At 34.9% G+C, this 17,923-nt stretch overlaps 1 protein-coding gene and 1 non-coding gene across 2 annotated transcripts; one reads left to right on the forward strand and one right to left on the reverse strand.

Moving 5' to 3' along the window:
- Positions 1–2,068: 2,068 nt before the first annotated feature.
- LOC137924538 (chymotrypsin-1-like) lies at positions 2,069–13,436 on the reverse strand. The gene is made up of 6 exons (XM_068767928.1): positions 13,370–13,436; positions 9,006–9,192; positions 6,641–6,887; positions 6,209–6,355; positions 5,997–6,095; positions 2,069–2,167 (listed from the first exon to the last, which is right to left on the reverse strand). Exons 1-6 carry the CDS (start codon positions 13,434–13,436, stop codon positions 2,069–2,071), a joined length of 846 nt encoding a protein of 281 aa, XP_068624029.1.
- Positions 9,992–10,075, forward strand: TRNAL-CAG (transfer RNA leucine (anticodon CAG)). Its single transcript has one exon. It is a non-coding gene; the product is annotated as a tRNA-Leu (tRNA).
- Positions 13,437–17,923: the final 4,487 nt, after the last annotated feature.

Consider the following 17,923-nt stretch of genomic DNA (forward strand, 5'->3'; position numbering starts at 1 on the left):
ATGGTCCTGAAAGGGTTAAGTGTAATGTGACATTTTATTACATACGGGTAATGGAGACCTAGTGATTTAAAAGTTAGGATTCTCGTGTGTTTGTAATTTTAAATCTTCGAGGCGCTTGTAACTTTGTTATATAATAAATTTTATATAATTTCGTTCAGTATGAAGTCTCTGAGATTTTAATATGGCAACATTATTGAATCACGACTGATTACTGTGATATTAGATTTATGATCTGTGGTAATAAAGAATGTTTTTATATGAGTTTTCGTGTGTTTTTTTTCAAACTGTCCTAGTATGTGAAGCAATTATGTCAATACAACAGAAACAGGGTCGAAATAATATTTTAATTGAATTTAATAAATATTTCTTTGTTCGTAAATCTATGTATATATGAATTACAATTGCAATTTAATTAATACGGTGCTAAGCAAGGTTAGCTCGACCTAGTAGAGGAAACTTCATTATTGCGAAACAGCCAGTTATGACCTGATACCGTTTTTCTTATAAAAATCAAATAAAATTGTGAAAAATAAATAAATTTTTTACTTTTTGTACTTTCTTTATTCCATAATAGTTATCAAGTTTATATATACAACTATCTCTTTTATACTCGTACTTCAAGAACAACAGAAGCTACAGCTTCCGCACCGAGCGTGCGCTGACAACCAGGTCCAAAAAGCCTGGTTTTGCAGCAAGCGTTTTAAATGAAGGTTTAATTACTATACTCTCGTCACAATTGCAATTTTGAACTACACCATTATAATATGGAAGCTTTTCTTCTGTTAATACAAATACATGTCGTTTTGAAGATAACTCCTATACAAAATAAATTGTTAACTAATAACAAGAAAAAGAAAAAGAAATGTGTAATAAAGAATTAAGAAAGTAAAATAAATGTGTAAATAAAGATAAAATAAATGTAAGGTAAAATTAAGGAATAAAAATAAATAAAATGTACCTAGCCACCTTGGAGTAAGAAGATGATGGAAGAAAGGCGAGGAAAAAAAGAAGGTATAAAAGAGCAAAACGAAAGGTATTGTGAAGGACAAAAGTAAAGAATGAAAAATATTGTGTCGCGTGAAAGAGAGTGATAAATAAAGAAAAGACTGAAAAAAAATTATTATAAAGTCCCTGATCCCAAAAAGTTAGGGGTACGAGAGGCTCCTAATAGCGGGGGCCATAAAAAAAGATAACTCCTGTAATTAAATCTACATATATGTTAGTCCAATTGCTAACCGAGTATGGCAACATTTTAAGCTAACAGACAATAATTATTTTATTGACAGATGACGTTCTTAGAGATATTTAAAGCAAAGCGTTATGCCATTTATATATTTCGCGTCTCTCACAGTCTTTGAAATTATCTGAATAATTCAGTCTCGAAGAATATTGAGTGCCATAACAAAGATTTTCAAATTAAAAGCTCTTTTAGTGTCTAAAGTCGCAAGCCATGTTGTGCCATGTTTACTACGAGCAATCATTTTTCTCTTCGGTATTTTTTTTATTTTAAAGTATTCTGATATTTCTACAATGTTATGTATAGTAAATTTTCAATGTTGTATCACCTATAAAGGAACAGATAACAAAACTATTATTTATTCGGCAATTTTAAATGTATTTTTAAGTTATGTGTACTGCTTATGTACCTAAATAAATATAAAAATAAAGGCGTTGACAGTAATTTTGTTTATACACGCCTTTATAGTAGCTAAAAACTTTTTTTTTTTGGTTTCGGTGAGGGAAATCTTCCGGTATTCAAGATGCCCTGCCTCTGGGGGGAGGACAGGGGTATGTGGGATTCCTACCCACTAAAACCCACCCGGTGGTCGCCCTCTGCGCTAAACGGGGGACCGCGGTATCTCCCGGTCAGGGATCGCCACGCGGTCTTCCCTTGCGCCGTGCTTTTTTTTCGATAGCCCGTCCCGGCGTATGCGTGTATACGCTACCCCCGAAAACCTCGTGGTGCTATTACGATGGTAAATAAAAAAAATATAACCTCTATTTATTTATTTACAAAGATAATCCATCTTTTTACTTCTTTCTCTGTGCTTTTTACGTATTTCTGCCTTTAGCCGTGTCTGTTACTTCTTCTGTGACCGAGTTCTTTGATATGATCTTGATTGTCATCGTTGAGTGTTTTTTCTATCCAGTCCGTGAAGGATTCCACCTGTGGAAAGAAAATTAAAAAGTGCATAACGTTTGTTTTATGTAATGGAAAAGACTTATGATAATTCCTTTCCTTTCTTCATTAATAGATGTGATGTTGTGGAGTTTATTCCTCCTTTTTTCCACGACTATAACACCATACGAAGCAGAGTAGAGTCAAAAATAAAACAGATTAAAAAAACATAGAATATAAATTGATGATCAATAAGAGTTTTAAATAGATGAATTTTATCTTTATCTTTTATCAGCCTTACACATTCACAAAATTTTTATAATTTCTTTACAAATCCAAACTGTTTTGAGCCGTTATAAGAGGGCGGCCGCCTGTTCCCTTACCGCGAACAGCGTGGGCGAACCGAGTTTGGATCCGGATCCATCCTTGGCTAGTCTGTGGACCAAGCCGTCCCAAGCATTCACACAACATCAACACTACACAGCTCTACTCGGGTAGAGCGGTTTACTACGTGCGAACGTCATCGTACAACTGAAACGCGTCTGTCTAGCTTCTGTTTTATTTTTAAGTTCACGGACCCTTCCGCTCCGTGAACTCAGTTCTGATGAAGCTGCAAAAGCCTTCGAGCTAACAGCATCAACTTCAGCTGAAACCAAGCAAACTGTAGACTGGATAAAAGCTATTGATATACAAAATGATTCCTAAACTGAACTAAATGTATGAAATACAGCTTATAACAGCGCCAGTGATACCAATATAAATTTTTATTTATTATACACCTGCACTATACAAGTTAAAAATATATTAAAAGTTGCTGCGTTATTAATAGTTCTGTTATGTGTTCTTTCATAGGGGATACAACAATTAAATTTATTGTTTACAACCTTGTAACAAGAGGAAACGTATGTCTTACGATTTTAGACACCAAAAGTGCTTTTAATTTGAAAATACTTTCTGCGCGGCGTAATCTTCAGGACTTTGTGTTTAAAAACACTAAATTAAAATTAAAAATCTTTTACGGATACAGTAAATTATTAAGATGGTTTCTAAAGACTCTATAAGATCAGCGAAATTGTGTGTTGGTATTTGTAATGCTTATGCTATATACTATATACATTTTGACAAATACAAACAACATCATTAAAATTTGTGTAGTTAACTAAAAACGCATACAGCGATCTTTGTCAGAAGAGAATATAGTTTTCAACACTCAATCTTTGTTCATTTATTTTATATGATGTAGTTCATAAGATATGTTTTAAATTTTATTTTTTTATTTATTAACACTTTATTGTATACCTTAAATAATAACTCAAAAAATAAAATATATAGAGTTACAAGACGCGGTCTTATCGCTTAAGGCGATCTCTACCAAACAACCTTTGGATGGAGATGAGAAACACGAAAGACAGTTTACTTTAATATAAACACATACTTATGTACAAATACTTATATAAACATATATGTATATATATATACATATACAATACTATCTCGTACATATAATATATTGTGTATACATATTTACGTGAAAAAGGTATTATTCGTGATAAATACGAATAAACAATAAATGCTACATAAAATTATTCTTTTATCATTATTTTTAATACTGACAATGATTTAGCGCATCATATTGGTTCTGGTATATATTTTTCCATACCAAAATAAATAAAAACTGACAGAATGCAAGGATCAAAGATTTAAGTGCATGTTCTTAAAAACGTGATCTTAATCCGATTGTCGTTTGACATTTAAAATGGTTGCCAATAAAAAAATATTTTATGAGATTAAGTTTAAGCAAAAAAACAAATCCGGAGAGTTGCCATTTTAAAAATATTAATGCAATTATGTAGATTGACATGGGATAATATTTCTTAAAACTAATACCGTGATCAAAAAGTAAGGTGAATTTGTTTATGAAATATAAATTCTTTATTTATATATATATACCTTCAAAGTAATTTCCGATGAAAACGCAATTTTCCCAACGCTTTTACCTGTCAAAATATATAATAGTCTTCTTTCGGTAAAGTCTAAAAGATCTTCGATTAGGTTTTTATATCCTCAATTATGTCGAAATGACATCTCGGCATTGGTCTTTGAGTTTGCTGAATAACCAGAAGTCTCATGGAGCCAAATCAGTCGATTACGGTGGTTGAGGAATGATATCAGTCGACTCAGATTTTACCACCGACACTTGACTTAATAATTAAACCTTTTGCCAAACAGAGGCTTGGCAAATGTAATAGACAGTTATTTTTTTAATGGAATCAGGCGTTACCTTGCGGAAGTCCATCCTAAGTAAGAAAAGGACCAATATTTAGCCACTTCTGCACATGTAGTAATAGTCGTGCAACAAAGTGCACCGCCCGCCAGCCCGCTAATAAATGCGTATGCGGCAAACAATGCGAATCATATAACCGCCACCGCCAAATCACTCAACACGTGTTTCACCCCTCCACGGGGCATCTTCAGGAGTTATGTTACACCGATTAGTGCCAAACACAGAGTCATAGACAGTTCTACCAACCTAAGAAAAATTACCTGTCTTCCTAATCCCCGGGAGTTTTAAATGACAGTTTCATCTTACTTTTTGATCACAGTATTACATACATGAGATGTAAATACTATAATAGCAAAAAAGTTAAATTTAAAAATAGAATACACACTATGTCATATATTAATCTACTGAACTAAGATCTTAAGTAATATTTCAATTATTCTAAGAAGCGTTTCTGGAGTTTCTTCTACAGTATTGTATAGTTTCTGAAGATGTAATAAGACTTTTACAGCATCTTCGGTACTGAGTTCACGGAGCAGAAGGGTCCATGAACTAGATTTAAAAAACTAGAAACTAAAAGCTGATGAGGCTCTTCGCGGTAGAGCTTTGACGGGGTGTGTTGCTGGAGTGTGCTTGAGGGTTGGGACGGCAGCGTGGACCACAGGCGAGCCGAAGATGGATCCGGATCCAACCACGGTTCGCCCACGCTGTTCGCGGTTAGGGAGCTGGCGGCTGCTCGCTAAAAACGGGTGTTGTGGGTTTTTTCCGCTAGTTTTTATTCCACTGCTTACGCTTTTTGAAGAGGTTGTAATGTTACCCAGGTAATAGCAAACGAGGTTCGGCTCTCTTTGGCCCTCCCACGAGTTACAACCTTAAGCCGAGGTATCCTTATACGCCCTTGACTCTAGTCAGTCCATCGAATGTCAGCCCAAGCGATATAAGATCTTTGCGGGCTTCCAATCTGCTGATACAAAGCACGAGTTACATCTGTTATGAACTTAAAACCCTTCTAAACAATAAACACGGAACCCGTGGATCAAGATTTGCCGTAAAAACGCGTGACTTTGACCTTATTTATAAATTTTTGTGTACGGTTCTCGGAAATTCAAACTAAGTACTATCTCGAACTTACTAGAACCTTACCCGTAGTATAAATAGGTGCACTACCCATGTCGACAGTTCTGTGTTGTTTTTCGAGCTATAATATTAATATTTACTATCAGTGATACAAAATGACTATTTGGTAAGTTATTTGGACAGTGATTTCGTGAGCAATTTGGAAGCGAAGTTTGGACTAGGCGAAAGTATACTTTGTGTTAAAGTAGGGTGACAATCTGATTTGTGAATAAAGGACTCCTTGTGAACCAGAGATGTTTCATTTCGAGTCAGAATCCACAGTACGTAACAATACTATAGTATGTAGTTGTTTCAAGTTTCAAAGTTTATTAACAGAGGTTTAAATATCGAACAGCCGAAATAGCAAATGCCACTTGAACAGCAGTGTAACCACTAGTGACCTATGATCGTAATAGTTTTCCACCACAAACCCACCACTCCTTGTACCGAAATAAAATTATTCTCATTTTTTATACTTACCTTGGTATATACGTCTGGTTTTCCTTTAGCGCAGGGGATGCCCCAAGAAACGACACCAACTTGTCTTCCACTTCGTACCAGAGGACCTCCGGAATCTCCCTGTTAAACATTTTATCACCATCACATCTGTGTGATTAAAGCTGGTTTATTTCACACACTGTTACGTTTTAATAAGGATTAACTTCTTTACTCCTCGATTAAATTGTTCTTACATGACAAGCGCCTTCTCCCTCTTTCGTGAGGGCACATATCTGCGACTCGAACACTGGATTGATGTTCTTGTGGGCTTCTCGACAGTCCTCATAGGAGACTGCCTTCAGCTCTAGCATCATCAGGTCATTCGGAGATTTACCTGGATACTGGATATGGAAAATTATTTTACATCTCTTTAAATGGCGACCACAATTCGGTAGACGGTGGCTGTTGTGGCAGTCTACCTAGTGATGGGCCCACCGCTGGGTAGATAAGGTCACGGGAAGTTACTGGACCGGACTTGTAGTGGGCGTTTATTGACTGATGATGATTTTTATGGTGGTGATCACTTATATATGTAAAGAGAAAAATTTATGAAGAATGCAGAACGCAGAAGGCGCTTAGCTTAAACCTGGTCTGATCTCGTAATAATGATGGTGATGAAAGCATACGGAAGTCGTCCCCCAGCCGGTGAGAAGTAGACCTTCACCGGGCATCACTGGCTCGTTGTTCAACTCCACCGCATCCACGTCGCTGTTGAATTTCATCTCCGTCATGGTGAACAGAATCGCGATGTCGTTCTTTATCACTTCATCATCGTATTCCTCGTGGCGGACAAATTTTCTAATTGGGTATGGTGTTCCACCGGATCTCAGTTGGTTGGTTCCAACAACCGCCATGAAGTATGTTGGTTTCATCCTGTACATAACAATTTATTCATTTTTTTATTCTAATTTGAAATCATAGAATGTTTACCAAACAAAACAAGTATAAAAAAAGAGTTGCTAATTTTATATGTATTTTTTAAAGCAATAGAATCTTTTAAAAAGAATCTGCGTACATCCAGACCGAAAATAAAAGGATCTGAGAATATATTTCACCAATATAGCCTGCACATCAAGATCAAAATATTCTTTATTCGTACAAGCTGTTTCAGTAACTTTCTAATGGTCAAGCATCATAAAAAGTCGGCATTGTTGTCCCTATAGGAATTTACCACCGGCTGGTTAGGCAGTTCTGGAAAAGCCGGCGAGAAACTCAACAGTTGCTTTTTAATGAAATTTAAACAAATTTTAAAACTAACCAAGATTCACACATTTGAATTAACAACAAAACTCTTGAATGTTATGTTAATTGTTTATTTAATGATATACTTTTAATTATAGAGTAAGAAAATGACCAATATGTAGCTACTTCCGCTATGTAGCAGTAGTCGTGCAATAAAGTGCACCGCTCGCCGGCCCGCTGATAAATGCGCATGCGGCAAACAATGCGAAACACAACTACCATCGTTAAATCACTCGACACGTGTTTCACCCCTCCACGGGGCATCATCAGGAGTTATGTTACACCGATTAGTGCCAAACACAGAGTCTGCACATTGTGTAAAAAAGCATAGTGGGTGATCGGTAAAATTTTATTCTTTTTCTTTTCAGCCGATGAACGTCCACTGTAAGGTATAGCCACCCCCCCTCCCCCAAGATCGCCACGACGACCGGTCTTAGCTGCTCGTATTCAGCGCCTTCCCACGACTTCAACTATGTCGTGGGTCCACTTAGTGGGTGTACACACGCCAGTTTACCGTCTCTTGGTCAACACTCGAGAACCCAACGGCAATCGGTTGCACCTACTGCCATTTCAGATGAGAAATTCTTCGAGAGCTACGTCGGTGATCTTGGTTCTTCTACGACCTGTAAGAGTGGTCGTAGTACTGTAGCTTCTTGTTACGTTGTTTGCTTCTTGTTCGTCGGTTGCTTCTTGATCTTCAGTGGCTTCTTTCTGTGTTGACCGCACCTCCGCTAGCCCTTATAATGAGCGCGGAGACTCTCAACAGCGCGATGCAGATTTCCGTTGCGTCTACTGTGGCGCCATCTGTCATTTATCTGTTTCACTGCCGCCGCCGCGATGCGATTGACGGTCACGTGGGTAAGAGCTTGGTGTTTGAGTGGCGCGCGATATGCACGCCACAGACCTAATTATTTCTGAGTCAATCTCGCAGCGAAACCATCAGCATAGCCCTCTCCATTGTTCTGTGTAACCTTGACATTTATCAGGCCGTCGTAAGTGACCACGTGTGGATCCGCAAGTCTTCACCGGCAACACACATTGATCAAAGAACTTCGTTTATAACATTGCGGTATTAAGGACGTGAAATTTTAGTGTTCAGTTTTAGTGTATAGGTATCCTGTGAAATTACACTTCCACCAAAAGCAGGGTATTTTGAATATCTAGATAATTTACCTCCAGAAATAAAAAAAAGAAGAAGTACTTGAATCGATTTTTAATTTTTATATTTTTTTAATCTGTGCAAGTGAGAAGTTTGTATGGCTTTAACTATGTATATGCTTATGCTTGTATTGTGTAAAAATAGTCTTTAAACAATCGAAAATATAATAAACAAAATTAAAATTGCGAAAAGTGTGGCAAATGATAAAAAACGAAACGTTAATGTAATGGCAAAATGAAAAGAACGAAATAAATTGTGAGGGAATGAGAGAAAAAAAAAAAAAATATTGATAAATATATCCCTGTCCCAAAAATAAGATAACGGGACTAAAGGTCTGCAATATCGGGGACCATTGTAAAAAAAAGATCGTAAGGCCTTGAGTTATTCTTTGGTAAGATTTTTACAGACCTTATGCATAATAACAGGCTTGAGTATATATTAATAATAGCACAGTAGGCCCACTGAGGGCGTATTAGTCGGTAGGAACCCCACATATCCTCCCTAGACTATATTGAATATCCAGGTTTCTCTCGCAAAACCAAATGATATTAAAAATAATAATATACAATGATATTAAAAAGTATACTTACCTATCCACGCAATGTGCGGCTGTAAGGATTACTTTGGTAGTTATAATGGATGCACCACAGAAATGTCTGACACCAAACCACCGCAAGGAAACCTGATATGGTGCAGTTCCATTGGGAGCTTTTGTACCACCCACTATTCGCTCCCATTCGTCCTCTCCATCATCAGAGTCGAATAATGCTGACGATACTGAAAGAAAAATTGTTTTTAGGTTCACATTGGGAAAATGCGTTTTTTATCTCCCTAATGACATGCCACTCTAATAATAGCAGTAAATCGCTAATAAAGCTAACAATAATATTCCTCACGTGATATATGTAGAAAGGATTATAGATAAAATACGTTTATTCAACATTATGACTTCAACAGATTTCTTATTGATTACAATCAACTTTTTGTCTATTATTTTTTTAATCTCTTTTATTTATGACTCAAACTCAAACTCAAGGTGTTATAGTTGTGGAGAAGAAGTAGAAAGAAACACCACAATAACATATTTTAATAAAGTTTAACACAGATTTATACATGCACATTTAATACGATATATCCTAAACGAAATCAAAACAATCTGGCGACATCACTGCTAAGAATTTTTGTCATTTAAATATTCCTTTATTTGAATATTTAGGTATATATATCCGTCAATTTATTTTTAATATGCGTTTTGAATTTTGTTAACGGTAGTCAAATTGCATACATATATATATTTGAAATAGGTGTAAATGTAAGATGAGCTTGAAGGTTCAACTTAAAATATTTTTTTTTGTGAAATTAAACTTAAAAGATACAGATTAAAAATTATTTTAATAACAGATCAATTAAATCATTTTTTAAATCTTATATCTTGTCTGTCAGTTGGTGAAATGTTCGTCATGATTATATACTATTAGCAATAAGTAAATAAGTACAATATATATACAAAATTTAATAATAAATTATTATATATATGAAAGTTATAGTAATACAATAATTCAACTATAATTCGTATGTCAGGATGGCCGAGCGGTCTAAGGCGCTGCGTTCAGGTCGCAGTCCACTTCTGTGGGCGTGGGTTCGAATCCCACTTCTGACAAATTCTTTTTATGTTGCACATTATTTAGTTTTAATATATTAACACAATTATTATTTTTATCGTATATAATAAATATATCGTAAATAATAGTAATCTATACAAATTTTATGATTTATATTTTTATCAATGAACATATAGATAAATAATGAGTTGTACTTTACCTACACTTGGATATATTACAGCCAAGAACAAAAGACAAAATAATTTTATAAACATTTTTTAAAAACCTCAACAGTCGCACTGGCGTGCGCTGAGACGGTTTTCACAATAAATACTTCAGCAAGAGCACCCACTTACTGTCATTAAATTCATGTAAATGCTTTCAAATTACATACAATAACAATGAACTAAATATTTGTTGATATGAACCCCTATAGTTCTCGTACTTTATACAAGTGTATACATAAATTTATTTGTCTAGTTTGCTAGAAAATTATATCGGCAACGTAGTTTACAAAGTTTCCGATAGATGTCACTAAAACCAAATAATGTAACGGCAAATTATTGACATTAAGTTTTTTTAAAAGAACTTTATTTTTCAGAAGATATTGTTATAATAGAAATTTTTAATAATATTGGAGTCGATTAATAAAATTAACCAGTCCATTATTGTATACACAATTTAAATTAACAAATTTTAAATGAATTTTATTTTTGCGATGTGCGAAATATATTTAACTATTCGTCTTCCCAATTGATGTTTACATGTTTTATATTAGTACAAATAGTACAAAAATAAACGTGTGCAATGTTGTCTTGACAGTACTGTGAAGATATAAAGTCTGACATTTTGTCTTAGCTGCGAAATAATATGTTTTTAATGAATCTGTACATCACAGACATTAGCGTCTGTGTCTTTGTTCAAAACAATAACAGTCAATGTTAACTTTTTTTCTAATTTATGTTACACACGCTTTGGCGTGTCGCAGTGTTTAGTAAGTTAAATTACCGTAGTCTTTTTTGAACTATTTCTTAATTATCTTTTTTAATATTTTAAACTAAATTAAAATGAAAAATTTCTGTTTGTGCTTTTAATTTGTTTTAAGTTTTTTTCAATATTATTTATATTATAATATTAAAGTGGTGTCTTCTTTTTTAGTTTATTTTTCATAACGCCTTAATATTGTCCAGTTTTTTCATTACGGTTCGTATGATCAATTCCTCACCACTACTCCACATTGGCATCCTCAGGTTGTGCGCCAGTGTCTGTGCGGCGGTTGCCGTATTCACATCGATGAACCTTGCTATCGCATCTTGAGTCTCGTCCATGCAATACACGCACGTGTGTGATGTGATATTGCTACCGCCGCGTGATGAACACTGTTATACAGCTCTAGGGTGTCTGTTGTTGGACGGATGACCGTCTCGCTCTTTAGCCCTTGAGCCTAGCGGAAGATGATCGCCATTGAACATTGGTTTGGCTAATGTACGAGTATATATGTATACTAGCTGATACCGCAAAAGTGTTTTGCAAAAAAAATTGATATTTTAATTTACAAATAAAAAATAAGGGTTGATCGTAGAGGGGTGAAAATTTATGGTTGTATGTATTGTTGTATGCTGTATCATTAAAAAATATAAACAAAAATTTTTGTTAAAAAAATAATTATTTTTTTTAAGTGTGAACAACCTTTATCACTTAGGGGTATAGAAAATAGATAGTAGCCGATTCTCAGACCTACTGAATACGCATATTAAATTTGGTAAAAATCAGTCAAGCCGTTTCAGAGGAGTTCAAGTTCGAACACCGTGACACGAGAATTTTATATATTAGATATATGTTTATATATATTATTCTTCAGGATTCCGTTCTACATTGTCCGGTTCGTGCCGGATACCTTCGTTAGCACATACTAAGGTTACAGTTGTGTACTAGGGCGTAGAAGCCTTCATTTATATTCAGGACAGGCCGTAGGAAGGATGTGGACAATTTGCCCGTGATTGCAGGCGGCGCGCGCATCGGCGCAAGCGCAACGTATTTACATGCGATATTTTACATCGATGTACGAAGTAGTATACTTAATCTAGCCATAAATACTGTTATAATTAAAATTAAAAAAAAATCTTTTTGAATTTGGAATCTGTCATTTTTATATGATCGTTCATTGAGATTTATTATTTTCGCGCCAATATTTTGTAAATTTTTTTGTAATATTAAAATGGATTAGGGTTATAAAGAGAACCAAATCGCTGTGATTGCATTACATGAAGAACGTATGGCGTCAAATACAATTTTTAAAATCCTACATACGCTTGGTATTAGTCAAATGTTTGTGTACATGGTTATTGATAGGTACAATGAAACCATCTCTTTTTTTGACGGAAAAACATCTGGCCTTCCACGTAGTGTTAATACGAAAAAGACTATCAAAGCATTAAGGGAAATAATTCGAAGAAATCCTATCCGAAAGCAAAAGATTTTATCTCGGGAGATCAATATAGCACCTAGAACCATGTCGCGTATTTTAAAAGATGACTTATGACTTGCAGCCTATAAGAGACGCATTGGTCATTTCTTAACTGATAATTTAAAAAAAGAATATGGCGGTAAAATCATAACAACTACATAAGTAAGTAAAGGGAGGTCATAGAAAAATTTTGTTTACGTATGAGAAAATTTTACAATTGGACAATATTTTAACAAAAAAAACAATGACCGTATTTATACTGAAAACTCCAAAGAAGCTTTCTTATTACTCAACAGACTACAACATGGGCATTATTCGACTTCAATAATAGTTTAGCGGGTTGTTAGCTATGAAGGAATGACTGAGTCATATTTTTGTTAAAAATTTATCAAAACATCGGCACAAGTATATCTAGATACCATTATTGAGAAGGTAGTTGAACCCCTTAACAACATCATGTTCAATAATCAAGAATATTCCTTTCAAAAAGACTACACCGGGTCATAAAGCTCTATTCACCTGATCTTGATAAGAAACGTACCTTCTGGACTTCATCAGAGAAGTCCGTCATCTACTCCTGATCTTAATCCGCTGGATTATGATCTATAGTCAGGTTTATAGAGTAAGGCTTGATCTAAACATCATGATGATTTGGAGTCCCTAAAAAAATCCATACGATTAACAGAATTTTTCCATAGAAACAGTGCGTGCTGCTTTTGATAACTGATCTCAAAGTTTAAAGGACTGTATTGCAGCCAATGGAGATCGCTTCGAATAAGCTTTATATATGTTTTAATAGTTTTATATTAATGTATTAAACTAACACACTGTAATATTATCAAATGTTACGTACAATAAAAAAAATCTATTTTGTTTCACCTACTACCGTTGGCCCACATCCTGACTTTTGTAAGGTCGTCTGAATTTGTGGGTGGATGCCCCACGTTGGGCATGCCGATACATGTTAGCCACTCTAGAAATTTCTAAGACCTGTAGCTATATATTCTGTTCGTTATGTGGTCTTTTTTGGATATAGAAAGGATAATATTCCCAATGGACACGAGATACCCTGTTCTCTGGGGGAAGGACAGGGTTATGTGGGATTCCTACCCACTACAACCCCATCGGTGGTAGTTGGTACCTTTGTAGTGGCCGCCGGATTTACTACGGAACTCGCAGCTGACCCTCAGTGCAGAAGACACATCCAGGGAGGAAGCTGTGCTGTCCGGTATCCTCGCTGTACCGCAGCAACTAGACTACTTCTCGTTGCTGCTCTTCTAAGCTTCGTATTGAGTGGAAGATGAAGCCCTCCACCTTCAGCTACCGTAAATTCGATGACTTTTTAGTCGCCTCTTAGGAAACAGTGATGGTGTGATGTCAAACATGTAAAATGTTAATTGATTTAAAATTTTTGTGCTTTCTCCTGAGAACAGAACTCCAGGGATGTGATTGCAAATCGATGTTTTTAATCACTAATTTACCAGTTTATTATTAATCTAGTTCAATGTCTCCCAACGTGGGCCCCACGCCCTACGGGGGAACAAGTTGGTTGTTAAGGGAGACAATAGGAGAGTGGAATGGATGCTTAACCATTTGACTTTCATTTAAAAATATATTACATAGTGGAACGTAAGAATCTTAAAAAGTTTAAGATGGGGTAAGGCATGACAAAACATGACATTAAAGGTTGAAAAATGCTGATCTAAAAAGTAAAATAATTAGTAAATTATTTTATTATTCGTTATGCCTTCTCCAAAGTTTCACACCTCCACTGCTACTATCTATCGCATTGACTTTGATATGCATTTCTGGCGCCAATAGCAACGATGCCATGTTGTATGGAAGGCAAGTTATGTTAGCTGCATTAACTAAATTGCGTAGTTTATCTGCTACGAGCATCACTGTTTAATATCGATAACAGTTATTGGCGGGAAAAAGTGACAGGTCGTATGTTAGCAATGACATTGACAGCGTGAATTGATTTTTAAATATCGAACGGTGCGTTCGGATACATTCGATTTGTTTTAGCCAATGACAGATATTGGAACTGTTTTTATATTAAATATTAATTTATTTTTAAAATATAAATTGTTTATTTATTGTTTTACATTAAATAGCTTAGCATTTTAATAATACCTGTCCTGTTTTCCAGTCCTTGTAAAGTCGGAATAGTCTGTTTCCGGCCTTCAGGATATTCTTCGATTCGGTTTTTATCTCCTCAATTGTGTCAAATCGGCGTCCCCGCGTTGACTTTTTGAGTTTGCTAAATAGCCAGAAGTCGCACGGAGTCGAATCAGGTGAATATGGTAGTTGAAAAACGGTATGGGTTGAGTTTTTGACTCTTTTTATCGAAGAATTGACGGATTTTGACACTAATTGAGACTTTATGTGTTTTACAACCTTTTGTCTAGACGCTTGGCAAATGTTATAGACCGTCTTACCAACCTGGGAAAAAAATTACCAGGTTTTTTAATGAGTGGGAGTTTTTAATGATTACTTCACTCTCCTTTTTGATCAGAGTAGTATGCTTATCTATTTTAGTTTTGAATTATAGAATATACGATATATATATAACACTAGTTGTGATTGAACTAAAAATAAAAGATCTGTATGTTAATACCAAATTTATGGCGACCGGTCGAAGGAGATTGTATTTTAAAAATCGTTACGCCATCTAGTGAAAAACTATTACATTAAAAATTAAATCATTCATAGTGAACGACGAAATTGTTTTTTAGTTAAACTTTTTTTGAGACCGGACTTTCACAGCTTCCCAAATGGCATTTGCAGAATCCACGGGTTCGAGGTGGCACGGTGCAGAGTGTGGCTAGCCTAACACCTTTTTACATAGCCTCGGCTCAAGCCGCTGCATACCACTATTTTACTCGATAAGGTTGCCGCAGAGCCTTAAGATGGCTTCAAAGAACGCTCCATAGAGTGACTAAGTACAAGTGACCCTGCAAGAGGATTTTGGCCTGGGCTGCCGCTCGATATTACCCACTTAGCATTCCACCACAAGGGCGCCCGAAAGGACTGAACCTTGGCTTATCCGGTTGCTACTGTCTGGCTAATATGACTACTGCCACTTTGTAAAGCGTTAGCGCTGGTAGAAGTAGCGGAAGAAACTCCAGCAACTCTTCTATCTAGTATGTCCAGGGTTGACATCCTCTGTAATATACGATCAGATCAAGTTTCGACGACAAATATAAATATATAAACATATTAGTTATAGGTGTAGAAACTTTATTGAGTTGAATGTTACACCTATTTTCAATCATCCTGTGTGAAGATCTCCATAATTTATTACGTTAATTTATTTTTTCTATGCTAATCATATAGACAATTAATTTTTAGTGAGGTCATATAGAGAGACAGATAATAAATAACAATAAGAATTTTGAAAATGAAAATACATTCGCTCATTCCTTCATTTCCAAAGTTAGTGGATGAAGGGTTTACAATACCGAACTAATATCCTAATACCGGTTTTAAAACCGGTATTATTATTAAAAAAATTACTAGTTATATATATACTTACCTAAGTTGTTATATTGACTTGTTAACAAATAATATATGAAATCTAATAAATATTGTTCTGAAATGAGTTGATATTATTTATTTTATTATAAAGAGAGTAGGAGCAGATAGATACAAAAAAACGTGCAAGTAAAAATTGTATATATTAAATTCTATGTTACATTTTATATATAATAGGCTCGTATGGCAATATATAATTAAAGAAGCGAAAAATATAACTAAATTTAAAGTATTTATGAAATAATATTAATTACTTGCGTTTTGTATGTATAATGTAATACCAAAATACCGGTATTTTTAAATAAATACCGGTTTATAATAACAGACAAAAATCGTCTGTATTCCGGTATTGTAAGCCTTAGGTAAAATTCTTTTTAACTTAAACGAATTTACAAAATTTAATTGCAAGCAATGTCGGGAGTATACCGTAGTATAGTTTTAAATATGAATAATATTATTTAATCTGTTTATGAGTGAATAAGGTATGTTTACAGTGCATTCTTTATAAATAAATATACATCGCACATATCTGAAAGTTGTATGTATGTCTTACGGTATAAGATAGTGTAACATTCAAGAGTCGAAGTCAAATGTTTTTAAAGTTGTTTTGTTGTTTACTTAAAGGTGTGTATATATCTTTATTATTATTAGTTAAAAGGTTTAAATGGATCTATAATTTTAGCAATAATAAATAATGTAATTATAATATAGTAAAAATCAATTTAAAATTCGAATTACAACGTATTAAAATTAATTATTATTTTTTATCTGTGCCATGTAGATGCAATGTCAGAAGTTATTGACCTATAACATTCTATATATATAATAAATTCGTGTAACATATTTCAGAGTAATTTATACAATAGATTTGAACTTTTACACTTATATTCAAACAATACGTATAAGACTGCACTAGTTTTGATTTTTGTTTATAAGTGTCATATATATCAACGTGATTTTGGTGTAACAAAATTTTTACATATGATAAATATGTCCTGTATGAGAAGTGATCGTAGGTCGCGGTTTCAAATCCCGATATTCAAAATTATAATTCACACTTTGTGCATTAATTATATAGGATTATCACTGCTCAGAAACAAGTTTCCAGAGGATGGGCAGCAGAGAGTTTAACCCCTCTTTTGATATCTTGGGGGAGACCTTTGTATTGCAATGGTCGTATATGGGTTAAAAATGGCGAGATATATCTATATTTATAAAGTACTTATGTATGTACATCTTCTTCTTCCTTCCCTTATCCCTTTATTTGGAGTCGGGTCTCCTTATCAATTTGCGCCAGGCCACTCTATCCTGGGTTGTCTCTGCGTCAAGTTGAAGGGTTTCCAGTTCCTTTCTGATATTAGACCACCACGTAGCTTTTGGACGCCCTCTCCCTCGGGGGAATTCTGGGAGGCTTAAGGCAGTTTTTACCACGTGGTCATCTGGTTTTCGTTGAATGTGGCCATACCATCGCAATCTATTTTCCTGTAATTTGCTGGGGATCGGAGCTACCTTAAACGAACCTCTGATATATTCGTTCCGTATTCTGTCCATTCTAGTGACGCCACCCGACCATCTAAGCATCTTCATCTCATTGACATGAAGTGTTTGCTCGTGTCTCTGACTTACAGTCCATATACGTGTATATACGTTGCCAGGCTTTTTCGGGTTCTCTTGAGTCGGATGACTAAACAGGTAATATCGTCGAGTGATAGACTAAGCCGAAGTCCTCTAGAGCCTTCAACTAACCTATCTTACAGCTGGACGGCTTCCTAACCCGAAGAAGTTTTAGTATGTAGCTTTGTTACCTTTTAGGTAGATCCTTCGGTTACCTGCCCCCTTACATCTATTAAATCTAGAAATGTCATTAGATTAGGTTATATTTGTAATATCCATAAGAATCATC

This window comes from Battus philenor, unplaced genomic scaffold, assembly GCF_028537555.1.
Source record: "Battus philenor isolate CCGP_79_NKW_IND1 unplaced genomic scaffold, ilBatPhil1.0.hap1 SCAF_24, whole genome shotgun sequence".
Lineage (NCBI taxonomy): Eukaryota > Metazoa > Arthropoda > Insecta > Lepidoptera > Papilionidae > Battus > Battus philenor.

What these genes read in the sequence shown, in the direction of transcription:
- LOC137924538 (XM_068767928.1), bottom strand. Translation starts at nt 13,436, where the DNA reads ATGCCCAACGTGGGGCATCCACCCACAAATTCAGACGACCTTACAAAA. An exon ending in AGTCAGGATGTGGGCCAACG is followed by an intron (nt 9,193 to 13,369) that starts GTAGTAGGTGAA and finishes TTTTTCTTTCAG; the next exon opens with TATCGTCAGCATTATTCGAC. An exon ending in GCCGCACATTGCGTGGATAG is followed by an intron (nt 6,888 to 9,005) that starts GTAAGTATACTT and finishes TGTTATGTACAG; the next exon opens with GATGAAACCAACATACTTCA.